Raw genomic sequence first — 17,995 nt, forward strand, 5'->3', positions numbered from 1 at the left:
GCTGAGAGAGAGAGACAGAGAGGGGGAGAGAGAGAGAGAGAGAGAAACCTCCTAGAAGAACAGCATTTTCTTTCTCTTTCACCCCACCTAGTCAGCCTCTCTATACACGCTTGCCATAAACCAACGAAAAAGCTTTGTTTACAATATTCCTGTATACACTGGCTCCCTTCCTGCATGTATACCTTATTTATATCTGCAGTCTCTCTTTCTCTCTCTCTCTCTTTCTCCTTAGTTACCTGAAGCACTACAGTATGTATGGGATAATATGATAAATTCATTTCCAATTCACTGCATTATCCCTTGAATATTTTAATGACTCATTGAATGAAGTGAAAAAAAGCTATTTCAAATGAACAATTATGCTGCATTAGTCTAAGGGCTGATTATATTTAAACACTGCTCACATGGATAACAGGACACAGCGACCTCAGCATACGAGAGCTAATTTGGCTCTTATCTCCAAATAATTTCACATCGCAAATTACCATGAAAAACTAAAGGGCTTTAAAAACATTCATCAAAAGATAATATTCCACTTTGTAGCAACATTTTATTTAAATTATTTTGAATGGGAGCAAAAGCATCTCTGGGGCGGGACAATGACAGTAGAGTGGGACAGTGAGTGATAAGGAGATGGCAGGGGCACTGGCTTCTGTTAAAAATAGAGGTGGGAAGTGTTGGAGAGGAAGGGGCTGCAGCCCCAAATGTGGGCAGTGCACCATAGGCCTGGCTGTCACTTGCAGCCCAGCATCACACCTGGGCTGTGGCCTGGGATGACTCCAGGGAGCCTGCTCTGGTCCAGGAGGTCACAGGGGATCCCTAGAGATGGAATGATGGGACTGACTGAACCCTTCCAGGCCCCAACATGCTTTGGTTTCCACAAAAGCTAGATGGGGTCATGTTAGGTCCTCCAGGCTGGGCCTGGACTCATCTAGTTTCAAAGGGCAAAAGGATGAGCTGTGTTGGGCACTGTCTAGAATCTTTACTTTGCAAAACATGAGTCCAATTGTCTAAGGGAATTTGCTAAATCATAACTAGCTGCTATGGTCAGATGTCAAAGTTGGGGGTTGTGGGGGAGATAATTACATTTACCAAGGTCCTACTATTCTGTGTTAGAAGCCTTAATCTCAATGAACGCTGGGAAATAGATATTATTAACATGCCCATTTTAATGAAGAAACTGAGCCTCAGAGGCTTCTCCTCTTTGCATATGTAATTTCCTTTTTCCTTGTCTCCACTCTGAAGAGTGAGGATTTCTGTCAGTTTCACAGAGGCGAAGTTGCAGTCTCAGACAGGTCAAACAACTAGCGCAGTAGTGGAACCGATCACTCAGGCACAAGTGTCCTGGCATGTGCTACCCACATAACTGGAAAGCAGGGAGCTGTAATTCTTGCCCTGTTTATTGGATTTCCCATTATTTCATTTACCTAATGCACTTAGAGGTCCTTCCCACCTGGAAGTGGCAGAGCCTGGAACCTCCTCTCGTTCATCTGACCTAAAGTCCAAGCTCTTTCCCTTTCCCTTCAGGGTGGCCACATACAAGTCTGGTTAACAACCACCTGGTTTATGGCCACCTTTGTGCTGTCTCCATCAGCACGCACTCTTTATGGCCCATAGATCTGAACCTATGTGTTAGGGAGCCTAAGCCATGCCTTTTAGCTGCTTATTACTTAAAATGGATCCTCACAGTACAGGTCAAAGCATGCATGGAAATTACACAAATATCAGTGGCAAAACTGCAAATACAGCTCTAAAGAAAGAAGTCATTATTAATCCCATTTCCTTGGTTTGACCTCTTCATCTGAACTTGCAGGCCTGATAAAGATTGTTTATTCTGTTTATTATCATTAGCGGGCTTCTGGATATATAGAAAATGAGATTATATCATTATTTTTATATCGATATATTTAAATTTCTACAGGCTCTGCCGCTCCATTGATTAGAAACAAGGATACACGTGCTGCTTCCTATAGTGCCTCTCTCTAGGGAGGCTTCTCTTCTTTGCATATGTAATTTCCTTTTTCCTTGTCTCCACCCTGAAGAGTGAGGATTTCTGTCAGTTTCACAGAGGCGAAGTTGCAGTCTCAGAGAGGTCAAACAACTCTCTCAGCAGTGGAACCCATCACTCAGGCACAAGTGTCCTGCCACGTGCTACCCACATAACTAGAAAGCAGGGAGCTATAATTCTTGCCCTGTTTATTGGATTTCCCATTATCTTATTCACCTAATGCACTTAGAAGCCCTTAGGAAAAAAACCTCTAATTATGGAAAAATTTAACCCTACAGAAAAGTAGACAAAATAATGACCCTTTAGAGACCCTTTTAATTCAACCCAGAAATGGTTGCATTTACAGTTGCCAAAGGTTGAGGGCACTGAATGAAAGGGAACCATGAACTTGCCAGTTTCCTTTTCTTTCTTAAAACAAAAAAGATATTCAGGGCAAATTTTAGAATCATTGACGGTTTCTAGGAAGATTTTCTTTTTTGGAAGTAAAAAGGTACTCTTGTCTCCTTAATTGTTCTTAGTGTTCTTTGTCACCAGTCATGATATTCTTTGTGGAAAGTATTAATATACCATCTTCCTGTGTTCAATATTCCCATTAACAATAAAAAGTCTAATGAAAATATCTGCATGAAAAGCCCTGAACACTAATTTCAGAGACAAATAAAAGATGAACCAATAAGTGTTTCTTTGAAAATGAATGATGCAAATTAATTGATATCTTAACGAGCTTTCAGCATGAAGATTATTAGTTAGATGGAATCAGAACTGAAAATCATCTTTAAGGAAACGCTAAGGACACTGCAGTTGAGGAGAAAGATGTTATCTGTCAATGCTCAGTTAGAAATCTCTCTTGCTCAATGAGAACCTTTCAAAGAGGGAGCCAAGTGGGACAGAATGCCTTATGTATCCGTGTCTGCCTGTCCTAGCCTAGCCAGGTTTGGAGACTGGAGCCTAGTCCTGTTCCGGAGTTGATGGAAACCCACAGGTATAGGAAGTTCCACCCTAAGCCAGCCTCTGGGGGCCTCATAATACCACCACTGAGTTGTGGATTCCTTCCTTGGTCTCTAGAATAGAAGCCCTGTGAGGGCAGAGCCTTCCTCAATTTTCTTTGCATTTGTGATGCCAGTGCTAGCCTAGCTACCTGATTTAGAGCAATAATAAGAATATAACAGCAAGTAACAATGTAGAGCTTACTGTGTTCTGGGTATTGCTCTGAGCACTTTCCTTAAAATAATGCGCTTAAGCTTCATAGCAACAGTGTGAGGTAGGTATACTACTATCTCCAGCTTATGACTGAGTATATTGAGACACAGAGAGGTTGAGCAACTAGCCCAGGATCACACAGCTAATAATGGTAGATTAGGAATTCAAACCACAGCAGTCTGGCTCCGGAGTCCTCGCTGTTAACCACTGTCCTATACTGAATAGTGTTCTATATCTATTTCTTGAATTAAATGAACAAAAGGGTACTATGAATGGATGCCTTGTCCCTATTGCCAGGCATCTAACTTCTAGTTTTTATTTAAGTTATCCAAAGTTCCAGAGCTTTATCCTACTCCGTACTAAACCCTGCCAGCCCCTCTTTGGAATGGAGGTTGGGGGGTGCCATAGATCTTTCTTGTATTCCTAAAAACTAGTTGCTGTCCTGTTTCAACCCAGATAGGCTATCAAAAAATTGTCCCTACTGAAGGGCTCCTATGGCCATGGCCTGATCTACCATCCAGTTTGACCTGGCCCCCTAATATCAGGGTCAGCTGAAGTTCCACCAGGTTTGCTTCTGTGGTCATTGTGAACGACAGGGCCATGGTCACTCTCTGTCTGCATAGACTTTATGGCAGGCTTTCCTACTGAGGCTGTTTGGGTAATGATGGTGTTTAGGGTGTAGCATTACAGGGTCCAAAACACTTACCTAGCGTGTTCTATTTAACAAGATAGTATTCCCTGGGGACAGTTCCCTGGAAGCATCTACCCATAAGGGTAGTCAGAAAAAGAACTCTGGGAGTGAGCCGGCGGGTGGTGGAGGGAACCACAGAGATGATGCCTTCCACGTTATAGAGAGGGGATAGTGGCTCCTTGTCCTAGTGGAGTTGATGGGAGAGATGTGGTTTGAACTCAGGCCACATGGTACGGCAGGGAAGGCATGTGACTTGGGGTTAAGGGGTGTGGATTGAAGACTCACCTTTCTAACCCACTAGCTAAGAGGCAGCATCATTCAACCTCTCTGGGCTCTACTTTCCCCATCTATAAAACGAGGATGATGTCTATTTCACAAAGTGGTGTTGAGCTTCAAGAGTTTTAAAAGTGCTTTTCACTTGAAATTGCTCCACAAATGAGTGATGTTAGGAAGGACCAAGGCATCCCCGCTCTACAGTCTTCCTTCAATCTGCTCAATCCCTCTGGATGCTTGTTGAGCCGGAATGCCATGTTCTCCCCACACCGACCGAGGGGGCGGTTCTGCAGGTGGGGTAGTGCCTGGGCAGCTGCATTTTAATAAGCTTGTCTGCCAATTTGAACGCACTCAACTGTTTGAGACCCACTTAGCAGCGGTGAACACCAACGCAAAGGAAGTGCTCCGGGTTTGATCACAGCCTTCGCTTCCTCTGGTCGAGGTCTAGAACCTGAGACCTAAATGAATTTGGTTGACACCGTCTCTGTGGTTGGTGGAATTTTGGGGAAGGTGGGCGGGGCCAAGTGGATATTGCTGCCGCTTTCTGCTGAACACTCACGAGGCAAGCGGTGCAAATGCGACGGAAACCGAAGCCTCCTCCGGCCTGAGCAGGAAGGCCGAGGGCCGCACCCGGGCAGGTGGCACTGGTAAGCTCTGTGGCTTAGCAGCCTTGCCGGACAGCTGCCACCTGTCACCTGCCACCTGTTCTACTTCTAAGCTGGGCTGCCGAGGCTAAACTCATGTTTGGTGCACAGAGCTCCTGTGAGATGTCCCTTCTGAGTATGGGGGTGAGGGGAGTGGAGGAGTGGGGGGTCTTCAGGCTTGGAAGAGAGGCAGCCTCATGGTCTCAAGTCCTCTCAATTCTGAAGTCATCCCATCCCTAGCTGCTTTCGCACTTCGGCCTCAGGACTGCCGAGCAGAGCTCCCTAACAGGAAGCCCTGTGTGCCTGGGGTGGCTGTGAATGTGACCTTCAGAGCAATACTTCTCTCTTGAGTGTTTCACCCCTGAGACTGCGGGGAAGCCTAAGTTCAGAAAATGACAATGCTCTAGCTTTGGGGGGTGAAGGGGAGATGCCAGATCTTTCTCTCATGCTCACCGCTCTCCTCCCGCTTCCCGATGGCTCAAACCTCCCAGCTCTGTCCCTTTGTGTGCTTATGGTGTTTGGCCAGGGAAGTGTGTGGAGTAAGAGAGGTGGCTCCAGCACTGCCCACGAAGCTGCTGCTCGGGTCTCCCTTGAGGAAGCCCCTTCCAGGGCCATAGGCAGGGCTACCTCTAAGGATGGCTGTCCACCCGAGCTCCCTGGGAGGGGCCCTGGTCACTGGGCCACCAGCTGGTTACAAGGGTAACTCCCCTGTCACCCCCCTACTCCCACCCAGTGGCTGTGAGAACCCTGCCTTGCTCAGGATGGTCAGAAGCTAGTTCAGATTTCAACCCCTTCCTCTACCCACAGTCCTGGAAGGAAAAACACAAACCCCTCATAGTTGCAGAATTGTCTGTTTTCCAAAGTGCTATCGTAAGTCATTGGCTCATCACAATCACAGCAAGTCAGCAGCACGTTTCCCGTATTACAGAGCAAGATGAAGTGTCCAGAGGAGCCGACAGAGGTCACTGAGTTGGTAGCCAGCCAAGGTCCAAACCACAGCCAAACTTTGTTTTTCTAGTTCTCAGTTCCCACTATCTTACAGGGTTGATGCCTTTGTACACTCTTTGCAAAGCCCATCTGCAGGTGTTCTAGGCACAGATTCATGACTGTTTGAGGCTAGTGTGGACTTCCCCAAAGAGTATGCCAGGCACTCATGAACAGAAAGTTTCAATAACCAAATGCAATTGGGAAATCAGTGTATATGATATAGTGCATATTAGACTAGTAAAATCTCCAAAAGCCCTTCAGTTAGAAACAGAATGAGTTCAGTTCAACCCAGAGTATCCGAAACTTGTTTGGCAACACAGCCTTTCCCTCCCACATAATGGCACAAACAAGCCACCAGATTTGAGGACCCTCCCTGAAGAGGGTGAGCCAGGCTCCTTCACAATTATCATGATGACAAAGACACGAAGATGAGAGGCGGCCACTTGTTTCTGTACACAAAGAAAAGGAAGTTGCTGTGCCTCTCTCACGCCCCGTGCCCCATCACGGGGAGGAGCTCTAGGACTTCCTTGGCCGGTTCTGCCACCTGCACGTCTCAGAATCCCCTCAGTGCCCCCAAATCTAGTGGTGTGCTGAAGCCAATTGTTAACGTTTCAGAAACAGTGTGAGTCAGTTGTTAAATCATCAGGAGCTTGAAATTAAATCACCACTCCTGTGGTGGGAGTATTTATTTATACCATAAAAATCAGCAAACACTAGAAATCAGGGCTCCCCCCACCCTTCCAGAAGGCTGGGTTACCAGCATACCACTGGCCCTGGGACACTTTTGGAAATTGTTGGAAAACTTGGGAGGGCTCTGACAGCTGAGTGCTGGGGGAGAGGGGACATGGAAGTCCTCGCTCCAACCCTCTGGGATGAGAGGTGGGAACGGCACTGAATAATAATCTTCCAGCTACAACCCCAAATGAGTCAGAGAATGCCTCCTGGCCTGCTTACCTCGATATCTGTTACCAGCCAATGTCTCCAGAATTTCTGTGTGGGTTCCGCTCTGCTTGGGGCATCTGGATCCACCATCAACAGGATATAGGTTGCGCCCTGTAACACATGTACCAAAAGGTAATGTAGCGTCATGGCTGAAATAGGAAAATACCACGGGCAGACCTCCTTTTCCCACCATTCCAACTGAGAATGGCTGAGTAGCCCCGTGGCATCCTATCCAATTTGTCCTTGTTCTCGTGACATCCCTCTCACATCACGTTTATTCTCAGAGAAATGGCATCTGTGAAGCAGACAGCAGGACTCTTGGCTTCCCCTTTGTGAGGAAGAATAAATCCAACAAGATATACGTACCAATCACCTGGGAGTTCCGAGCGCTGTGCTGGGTGCTGTGGAGGAATTAAGGAAACCTAAAACAGGTCTCTGATCCTCAAGAAGCATCCAGTGTAGTTGGAGTGACTTGCTTATCAATTCAACAAATACATGAGGACTTATTGTGTGCCAAGAACGGCACCCATCATGAAGAATACCAGGATTCATTCATCCTTTCAACAAGCCTTTGCTGAACACCTACTACCTACCAGGAGCTGCTCCAGATGCCAGGAGGCAACAGAGCACAAGACAGTAAGGTTCATACTTTCAGGAAACTTTTATTCTAGGTAAAATGCATAGATAATAAAAATAAATAAATAAGCAAGGGAACATGTGAGTACTGCTATGATGAAAATAAAACAGGGTGGGATGAGAGGTGGGAAGTGTTCTGGAAGGAAAAAAATAGCTGCTATGAAGGTCTTCAGGTGGGAAAAATAAGTAGGCTTTGAGGAGCAAGGAAGAGTACCATTGTGGCCAGGGACAAGCCGGGGGAGGGTGGACATGGCAGGTCGGGGAGGGAGCAGAGGCCAGGCCACAGGGGGCTCTCTAGGCCTGGGTAGGGAGTGGGATTTTGTTCAAGGTGCAACACAGAACTGCTTCAGGGTTTTAGGTAGGACAGTGATATGCTCTGATTTATGTTTTTAGAGGATTCTTTTGGCTGCTGAGTAGAAAATGAATGATCTCCAAAGGCCAGAGAGGAGGTCAGGAGGCCAGTTAAGAGACTCGCAGTAGCATGTGAAGGATGATGGCATCTTGGATTAGGACGGCAGCAATGGAGATAGAAACGAATAGATGAGTTGGAGGAGTATTTTTAGGTAAAATCGGCAGGGTTTGCTGATGGATTCAATGGCAGGGCAGTAAGGAGGGGGATGGAGAAAGAGAAATTGAGGATGAATCCTGTGTTTCTGGCTTGAACAACTGGGCCACTTAATGGCACAGATAAGACTTGGAGAGGAAGCTGTTTGAAGGTGGACATTCAGAGTTCTGGTTCAGACATCTTGAGTTTGAAATGCCTCTCAGAAGACAATCAGGTATGCATGTCAGAGTCTGTAGTTCAGAGGAGAGATCAGGATTGGGTGAATAAATTTGGTAGTCATTGATATAGAGATGGTCTTTAAATCAGTAGAGCAGACACACAGAAGAAAAGAGGTCTCATGGCTGAATTGTAAAACATGCTAACATTGAGAAGAGGGGAGAATCAGGGAAAGGGGACGTTGGAGCCAAAAAGGTGGGGGGAATACCTGGAGAGCAGGTGTTACAAAAGCCAGGATAGAAAGCGTCTCAAGGAAGAGAAAGTGATCAGCTGTATCAAATGCTGCTGAAAGGTAGGGCCAGATGAGGACACAGATGTGACAATCCGATTTGACAACTTGGATATCACTGTTATCATGATAAGGCCGGTTTCAGTGGAGTAGAAAGGACCGATGCTTGGTTGGAACAGGCTGAGCTGAGATGGGAGATGAGGAATTGGAGGTAGCTATTAAAGATGATCATAAAAAAGGAAGTTTTGGTAGGAAGGACAGCTGAGACATGGAGTGGCTGTAACTAAAGAGGAAAGAAGAGTCAAGATATTTTTTAGAGAGAGGGATAATGTTTGTAGACCAATGCAAATGGTCCAGTATAGAAAGGGAAATAGGGATGACAGAGAGGAGGAAGGGGATTGTCACAAGAGCGTGGGGAGGGGACAGGATCCAGAGTGAAAGTGAAGGGCTAGGTCTTGGGTAGAAGCAGAGGATGTGGGTTCCGATGGAAGGTGAGATAGTGAGGAATGAGGAAATTGTCTTCCGATTGCTTCTATTTTTCAATGAGTTAGAGGCAAGTTCATCAGGGGAAGAGGGATTGTAGGAAGTTTGGGGACACAGAAAAAGGTGTGAGATCGTCATTTAAGACAGTGAGAAAATGAATATACCATAGATATGTAGTAGGTTACTAGATAGTATTACATTTCATAGTTGTGTGCTTTTTAACTGTTCAAGTACACGTGCTGAATATGTGGTAGTTGGGTTTAACTTGGATAGGGACTTAGGTGTGAGTATGATGGAAGAGAGGGAATTGAGAGAGAAAGAAGTGAGTAAGATGAATGAAGTAAAAAGATAAGAGTCCTGGCCCTCCCCTTAACAGGGAGAGGCAGGCACACCCTGTTGTTCTAAATGCTTTCTGGTGTTCTAAATGCTTAAGCAGAGGAGCATTTATCAAGCATGGACGGGACAGGGAAAAGGGAGATTAAATCTGTCTACCCCAGTAGTCCAGGAAGGCTGCAGAGTTGTCTTTTGAGCTTAATCTCAAAGGCTGAGCAGGTAAAGTATCAGGAAAAGCACTCGCTAGGAACAGGTAAGGGTGTGTGCAAAGGCAGTGGTGGGTGTTTGGGGAATGGCTGGGCCATAAGGCATCTGGAAAGAAATAGTAGGTGACAAAGTTGAAATGGGTATTGGGACCAGGGAACAGAAAGCTCTGCACGTCATAAGTTGCTTAGAATTTATTATGCAACAGGACCCACTGAAATTGTTTGAACAGGCAACTCATATCATCAAACGTGTGCTTTGGGGCTGGGCATGGTGGCTCACATCTGTAATTCCAACATTTTGGGAGGCTGAGATGGACTGATCGCTTGAACCCAGGAGTTCAAGACCCACCTGGGCAACTGGCAAAACCTTGTCTCTACAAAAAATACAAAAGCTAGCCAGGCATGGTAGCCCACGCCCATGGTTCCAGCTACTAGGGAGGCTGAAGTGGAAGGATTGCTTGAGCCCAGGAGGCTGCAGTGAGCTATGACTGCACCACTGTACTCCAGCTTGGATGACAGAGTGAGATGCCGTCTCAACAAACAAAAAATAACACATGGGCTTTAGGAAGGCACATGATGAGACATGATGAGGATAGAATAAAGGATGAAAAGCAGAGCAAAAAATCCAAACAAACCCTGAAAACTGCAATACTCTGGAGAAAGACCACAGGGATTTCCATTCAAATAGTAGTAATAGAAAGGAGAGACATGTGTACTGCAAAACTCACAGCATGAGGTGACCGGGTGGGGCAGATGTGGGAGAGGAAAAAGCCAGGATGACTCTGAGATTCTGTCTTGGGCAGCTTGGTGATAATAGAGCCATGGATATTAGGGGTAGCAAAGTCAGGGGACAGTGAGGCAGTGAGTTTGGTGTTGAAACCTACAGGGAGAGATGCCCTTTAAATGAGGTTGGAGCTCTCTCAAGACTTGGCAGATGGGCTGTGGACATGGAGAGGGACGAATCTATAGATTCATGGATTGTCCAGGGAGAATCTGTAGAGTGAAAAAGAAAGAAAGACTGCGGTGGAACTTCAGTACTCAAAGGGGGACAAAGAAGGGAGAAAGAAGCTGAGGAGAAGAGAGTTCGGCAGACAGCCAGGGGAGTTAGTGTCATGGATGCCAAGAGAGAAATGAAGGAGGGGATAAAGGTTGTGTCAGTATCACAGTCATCAAGGCAGATGAGGGCCACAAAGTGATTGTTGGTTGTGACAATGAGGGGATCGTGGACACCTTAAGATGAGTTTAAGTTTAGAGGTAAAAATATTGACTGTTGGATTTTAAGACCCAGAAGAAGCCGTAAACCACATACTAGAGGCTACAGGAATCTAAATCAGAGAATGAGAAGATAAACCCAAGAAAATCTCCAAGGACTCAAAAGAAAAGAAAATAGTAACTGAAAAAAAGGAATATATACAAAAGTGTGTTTGTGTAAAATCCCAATAGAATCCCATAAAGAGAAAACTGTACATAGTATCTGATACATCCAAGAAAGTAATAAGAAAATAAAAAGAAATAAAGTGTAAATATGGTAAAAGAAGAAATGAAGAAATAAAGAAATAAAGTCATATACCCTCTCTCTTTTCCTTTCTTCTTCTTGTTTTTGTTTTGTTTTGTTTTGTTTTGCAAATGACATGATTGTCTACATGAGGAATTAAAAAAAAATCAACTGGAAACAAAAGTAATATTCTGTAAACCATTACAAATCGTACACAAAACTGGTACTTTTTACATATTAATAATAGTCCTAAAAGTATACATTTAAGATCCCATTAACAATGGTAACAAAACATGTAAAATAAGTAAGAATGAACTTGATGCCAAATGCAAGATTATACAAAGAAAACAAAAACATTATTGATGCACATAAGAAGGAAACTTGAATAGATAAAGAAATACAATGCTTTTAAATTGAAATAATCATTTTGTAAAAATGTCAATAAACCTTCAATTAATTTTTTAATCTAGCACAATTCCAGTCAAAATCCTAAATATTCTGTGAATATCACAGAATAATTCTAAAGGTCATAATAAATGTAAAAAACAAGTAAATAAAAGAAAAATAATTATCCAAGGCAATATTGAAAATGATAAAATAGGGATGGTATTAATTTTGGAGATATTAATGTATCTTATTAAGTTACAATAATTAGAACAATATGGTGTTGATTAATAAAGGAATCAAAATAGAAAATCCAGAGAGAAAGTCAAGTTTTCAATATATGTATATTTACTATATGATAGTTATTTAAAATGTTATTTAATATATGACATAGTTATTTCAGATCAGTGGGGAAAAATAGATTATTTTATAAATGTTATTGGGAAAACTGGCTCACTATGTGGAATAAATAAACTTAGGTCCCTATTTCTTTCAGACACCAGAAAACTTCCTTATTTAAATATGAAAATGAAAAACAAGCTTTAAAACTGGTTTAATAACATAATATTAAATTTATGCAATAGAACACTCTGTTAGAGTTAGATCCTTATATACTCATATAAGAAATTATCTAAAATATACTAGTATGTGAAATAAGTTACAGAATAATGTGCATGATGTCTCAAATGTGCAGGAAAACTTTATATATCTAACTACATATATATATCTTTATAGATATATTTGCATATGCATAGAAAATGTCTGAAAAAATACACACCAAACTGTTAACAGTAAATGTCATGAAGGGAAGATTGATATATCTAACTAGATATAATTTTGACTCTTTTATATGGCAAAAAAAGTCCAAAATAAAATTCAAAGACAATAAACTGAGGGCAAATATTTGCAATATGTATGAAAAAATGTGAATATCTTTAATATACAAAGTACTCTTTAAATCCATAAGAAAAAGACTAATAACTCAATAGAAAAATGGATGAACAGCATGAGTAGGTAACACATAAAATAAAAAACACAAATGATCAAAAGCCATATGAACAAGTTTACTAGTCATGAAAGGTAAGCAAAGAATAAAACAAGATCCAATCTTTGACCATAAAATTAACAAAAGTTTTAGTGTTCATCTCCAGAGTTTTTAAGGTATGTAGAAACAATGGGTAGATCGCCAAATCCTGTGAATTCTATGTCATTGTCTGTTTTTTAAAAAAGGAGAGAAGACCAAAACCACATATCGTACACATGTATATGACTCTATGGAAAGAAAACTAGAAAAATAGAAAGTTAAATGCCGACTGATGATCTCTAAATGATGGGATAATGATGAACTTTATTTTCTTCTTTGTGATTTTTTGCATTTCCCAAAGTTTCTGCAATAAAATGCATTGCTTTTATACTTAGACAAAAAGATTTGCACTTAAGGAAAAAAAAGTCACGGTGAGAAGTCCCAGAACCCTCATTCTTCTCCTATTTGAGCAATAGCCAGGGGAAGTCTTCTCAGTGGCAGACTGCTCTCCCTCGCTGCTCTGATGTTCCCTGTGGCCCCTCCTGTCCCTAACCCTACACTGCTGCCTGATTCTTTAGGACAGCACTCCCCAACCTTTTTGGCACCAGGAACTGGTTTCGTGGGACATTTTTTCCACAGATGAGGGTTGGGGGGGGGGTAGTTTCAGGATGATTCAAGCATATTACATTTATTGTACACTTTATTTTTATTATTATTACATTATAATCGATAATGAAATAATCATAAACTCACTGTAATGTCGAATCAGTGGGAGCCCTGAGCTTGTCTTCCTGCAACTAGATGGTCCCCATCTGTGGGTGATGGGAGACAGTGACAGATCATCAGGCATTAGATTCTCATAAGGAGCATGCAACCTAGATTCCTTGCATGTGCAGTTCACAGTAGGGTTTGTGCTCATGTGAGACTCTAATGCCACAGCCAAACTGACAGGAGGTGGAGCCCAGATGGTAACAGGAACAATGGGGAGTGGCTATAAATAGAGATAGAGACTATTTTATACTTCTGTAGGGCTATAGACCTAGTAAAATGCCAGCCTTTAATAGGTGCCCATGAATTCTTATTATACCATGGATTGGTGGGTCTTAGATAAGTCCTCTTTTCTGGCTTTCTCCTAAAAGATGAGGGTGCTGAGCCAGGTGATCTACTTGCCCTCAGATTCTAACACCTATTTGGTAGATTCTGAAGCTATCTAGACACACTGTAAAAATCAGACTGCTTATATGATCCAGCAATCACACTTTGGGGGATAGAAATCAGGGTGTTACTGCAGCACTATTCACAATAGCCAGGATGAGGAAACAACAGGATGCCTATCAACAGATGAACAGATAAAGAAAATGTAGTATATCCATACAAAGGAACACTATTCAGCTTTAAAAAGGAAATACTGCAGTTGGTGACAACATGGATAAACCTCGAGGTTATTATGCTAAGTGAAACGCGCCAGTCACTGAAGGACAAATATCGTGTGATTCCACTTACATGATGTATCTAAAATAGTCAAACCCACAGGAGCAGAGAGGAATGGTGGTTGCCAGGGATGGAGTAGGATGGGGAGGGGCATGGGGAGTTGCTAATTGATGAGTATAGACTTTCAGTAATGAAAGAAATTCTAGAAAGCTTGGTGTACAATATTGTGTCCATAGTGAACAATATCGTATTGTACACTCAAAAATCTTTTGAGTAGATCTCAAGGTAAGTGCTCTTATCGCAATAAAATAAAATGAAAATAAACTAATCCCACTTGAAGAAGGCAGGATGAAATCCAAGTTCTTTCCAAAGACACTGCACATCTAGAAGCATGACCACACGCTCTGCTGGCAAGGCTGCGGGGAAACTGAGGCTGCATGCATTGCTATAGGAATGCATAATATGAGTGATATGCCTTTTGACTCAGTGATCCCATTTCTGTGATTTTTCCAACTAAAGATATCTGCACACTTATGAAATGACTTGTATATAAGGTTATTCATTTCAGCCCTGTCTGTCACAGTAGAAACGAAGTGAAAATTGTTGGAAATAACTCAAGTGTCCATCAGCTGGGGATTGGTTGATAAATAATGATAAGTACTCACAGTGGAAAACTTCGTAACTGCAAAAAAGCAATGACGATCTCTAAGATCTGATATGAAAAGCTCTCCAGGATAACTTTAGTGTAAAAAGCAAGGTACAGAACAGCATATCTATTATTTTACTTTTATATAAGGAGAAAATAAGATAGTCAGTCACATTTGCTTGTATTTACATAAGCAAACTCTTGAAGGGTGCTTAAAAAACTAACAGAGGCTGTGGGTGGTGGTATTGATATGGGTAGATGAGATAGATACATCTATATGTGTGCTCTATCATACTGATTTTTAAAGCCATGTGAATACATATTACCTGCTAAAAATAAACCAAACTTATAAAATAATGTGGAATGTGCAGCAGTCACATAATATTTTGGAGGTGTATCATCATTATCCTGGAGATATCAGTCTCTAGTGCACTTTCACTGATGCTGAGAGGTAAAGAGGGATGGCCTTGTCCCTTTGCAGCAAGGAGAGCTCAGGGAATCCTCATTCCACTTTTGAAGGTTATTTGGGGGAAGGGCAGCTGCTGGAATAGGACTCTGGGCACTATGGAGCAGGGCATGAGCAAGGTGCAGGAAGCCACACTAACAAATCACAGTACTTTGGGATGATGATGATGACATAGAAGCAGAATTAGATCTGGATTTGTCTAGATAAAGTTTTAACAAACAGCTATAAGGAGGCATAGTTTACATATAATAAACTTCACCCCTTTTAAGTATACATTTCAATGATTTTTTAAAAAATTTACAAAGTTGTGCCACTGTCACCATAATCTAAATTTAGAACATTTTTATCACCCCAGAAAGGAATCTTGTACCATGTGTGCAGTCATTCCCTATTGCCCCCGCCAGCTCCAGGCAACCATGAATCTACTTTCTGTCTCTGTAATCTCCTTTTTGCCCTTCCTGGACATTTAATATAAATGGAACCATAATGCTTGTTTTTTTGTGTGTGTGCTGGCATCTTTTACTCAGCATAATGTTTCTGAGGTTCATCCATGCTGCACATGTATCAGTACTTCATTCCTTTTTATTGTTGAATAATATTTCATTGTATGGAGAGAGACCACATTTGTTTATCTAGTTGATGGACATTTGCTTTATTTCCACTTTGGCTATTGTGAATGATGCTGCTGTGAACATTTTCTGTAAGTCTCTGGGCAAATACTTATTTTCAATTCTCTTGGTTAGATGTCTAGAGTGGAACTGCTGGGTCATACTGTAAATTTATGTTTAATATTTTAAGAAACTACCAAACTGTTTTTCAAAGCAGTTGCCCCATTTTACAATCCCACCAGCAGTGTATGAAGGTTCTAGTTTCTCCACATCTTTGTCAACACTTATAATTGTCTGTCTTTTGATTGTGGCCATGCTAGCGGGTGTAAACTGGTATCTCATGTTTTTAATTTGCATTTCCTTAAGGACTAGTGATGTTGAGTTTTTTTTCATGTCCTTATTGACTATTTGTATATCTTTGGTGAAATGTCTATGTCAGTTTCTTGCCCATTTACAAATTGGATTATGTGTCTTCTAAAATTGGATTATTTATCCAGAAATAATTTTAATAGATGTGTCCCAACTGGGAGTGAGAGAAAATGGAGGCAGCAGGGTAAGTGGAAAGCAAGATGGCAGCAAATATTTCCATAGACAGGAGAGGGGCTACCCAGTTGGAACTCTGCTCTTATCAGCTGTCAGGGCTGGACTTGCCTCATTCTTGAACTTCTGGTTTCCAGCCTCAATCCCCATCTGTACCTGGGGTTGTACAAAGCCTTTCCCACTCCTGCCTTCCCAGCCATCAGTCCTCAACCACATCATTGTGCCTGAAATGTTCTTTTCTTCTTTGTCTCTGAGCCAGTCCTATTTTCCTCCTCTACCTCTAAGCCCTTCCATTCTTTGCTCTGGAGCTGCCACTGACAACAAGCCATCTCCCCTCCATCCTCTCTCTCCAACAATTGCTCTCTACCTCTTTGTGTTCTCCTGGTTTTCCCCTGAAGATCCCCTTCCCCTCACTGCTCTCTTGTGGTATGTGTTCTCTCACATCCCATAAACTCCAGGGTCAGGAGGTTGGGTAGACGCCATTGCACCCTGGTGCCTTCTCTGTGACACAGGCCATTAGTTGAATACATCCTCTTTCTGTCTTGGTTGCTGTCACCTATGACTTCTTGGTTGCTACATTCACCAAAGACAGTGTGGCACCTGCTCCTAGTCTCCTTCTTGTCCTTGAGTCTTGCTCTTACTCTGGTGAGTTTAGCAAACATGTGGAACACTCACCCAACACCATGGCCTCTCTGGTTCCTGGGTCTTTCCATCTCAGGCAATCTTTCCCTCTCTATCTCAACCATCAACTTCCACAGCCACACCCTGAAGCTGCTTGTCATCCCCCAAACTGCTCCACCTCCAAAACTCACTAATTCTAGCCATAACCCCCTCTTTCTCCAGCTTGCTTCTTCAACTAAGTCTACTGGGAGTAGTCTTCAACTTCAACGAGGACTTCCAGGCCACTGATAACTCCTTTCTCAAAGCCCATCAGTGGGAGCCGATAATTTTGCATGGCAGTGATTTTCTTCACTTGTGTCTTAATCAACTTAAATGGCCAGAACCTGAATTCCCTTGTCCTCTGTCATTTGAACATTTTCCTGACAAAACCCCAAAGCTGGGTAAACCCAGCTTTCCTTTACTTCCGTGTATGACCTGAGCAGTGAGTGCTGCAGAGGAAAGTCACATTACAGAAGAGATTGGCCCCACCCTATAGTTTTGGCTACCAGCTTCATTACAGGCCCTGAGTGCCACTCCAAATTTCTCTGGTCAACTTGCCCTCCCACCCTTACTCATGACTTTCCAATATTTCAAGCCTTCCCCAATATCCCTAAATCTCCAACCCGCAATCTCCCCTAACTCCCCTGACCCCTCTCTTATCAGGTAACATTCTCATTGATGACTTCTCAGAGGAAATTGAAGCCATCAAATAGTCCTTCAAGATCTTCTTCAAGGTTTGCAACCCCCCAGTGCATCTGCCCCCAACCTCTTCTTCTCCCCTCCCATTGTCTTAGAGAAACTGAGTGGCTCCAGCCCCAAGAAGGAAGAGATCGCTTCCTCTGTCATGCTTTGGATCCTCTCCCCATCATCAGCAATACCTTCTCTCTCTTGAATATTACATTTTCCTTTTCCTCCTCATCATTAAAACATGACCAAGTCTCTTTTATCTTTAAAGACATCTTCCTTGGCCCCATATCCTCCCCTGCTTTTCCCCTATCCTTGTCTCCTCCCTGCTTCACAGACAAAATCCACGCAAGAACTGTCAACACCCTCAGCCTCTGTTTCCTTACTTCCCACTAACTCCTTAATCCAATCTGCCCCCATCGCTTGCTGCAGCCCTTGCTAAGATCACCACCTCCATGTCACCAAATCCAATGGATGTTTTCCAATCCTCATCACACTTGGCGTCTCAGCTGCAGTTGACATGGCAGCCCACCCTTTCTTTATAGGAATACCTTCTTCCCATGACTTCTGTGCTTCCATCCCATTCTTCTTCCTCAAGCCTTTTTTTCCCCACTGCTGGGTCCTGGGCTGTCTTTAAAAAACAT

The 17,995-nt window shown here is 42.8% G+C and overlaps 1 protein-coding gene across 2 annotated transcripts in view; it reads right to left on the bottom strand.

Moving 5' to 3' along the window:
- The window catches only part of PEBP4 (phosphatidylethanolamine binding protein 4), a 225,454-nt gene that overhangs the window by 95,982 nt on the left and 111,477 nt on the right, over nt 1-17,995 (bottom strand). For both annotated transcript variants that reach the window (XM_017961864.2, XM_003902531.2), the window contains exon 4: nt 6,758-6,856. In XM_017961864.2, the coding sequence (XP_017817353.1) occupies nt 6,758-6,856 (99 nt within the window). The remainder of the gene's footprint in view (nt 1-6,757; nt 6,857-17,995) is intronic.

The sequence above is a fragment of the Papio anubis genome, chromosome 8 (genome assembly GCF_008728515.1).
Source record: "Papio anubis isolate 15944 chromosome 8, Panubis1.0, whole genome shotgun sequence".
In the NCBI taxonomy this organism is placed as follows: domain Eukaryota; kingdom Metazoa; phylum Chordata; class Mammalia; order Primates; family Cercopithecidae; genus Papio; species Papio anubis.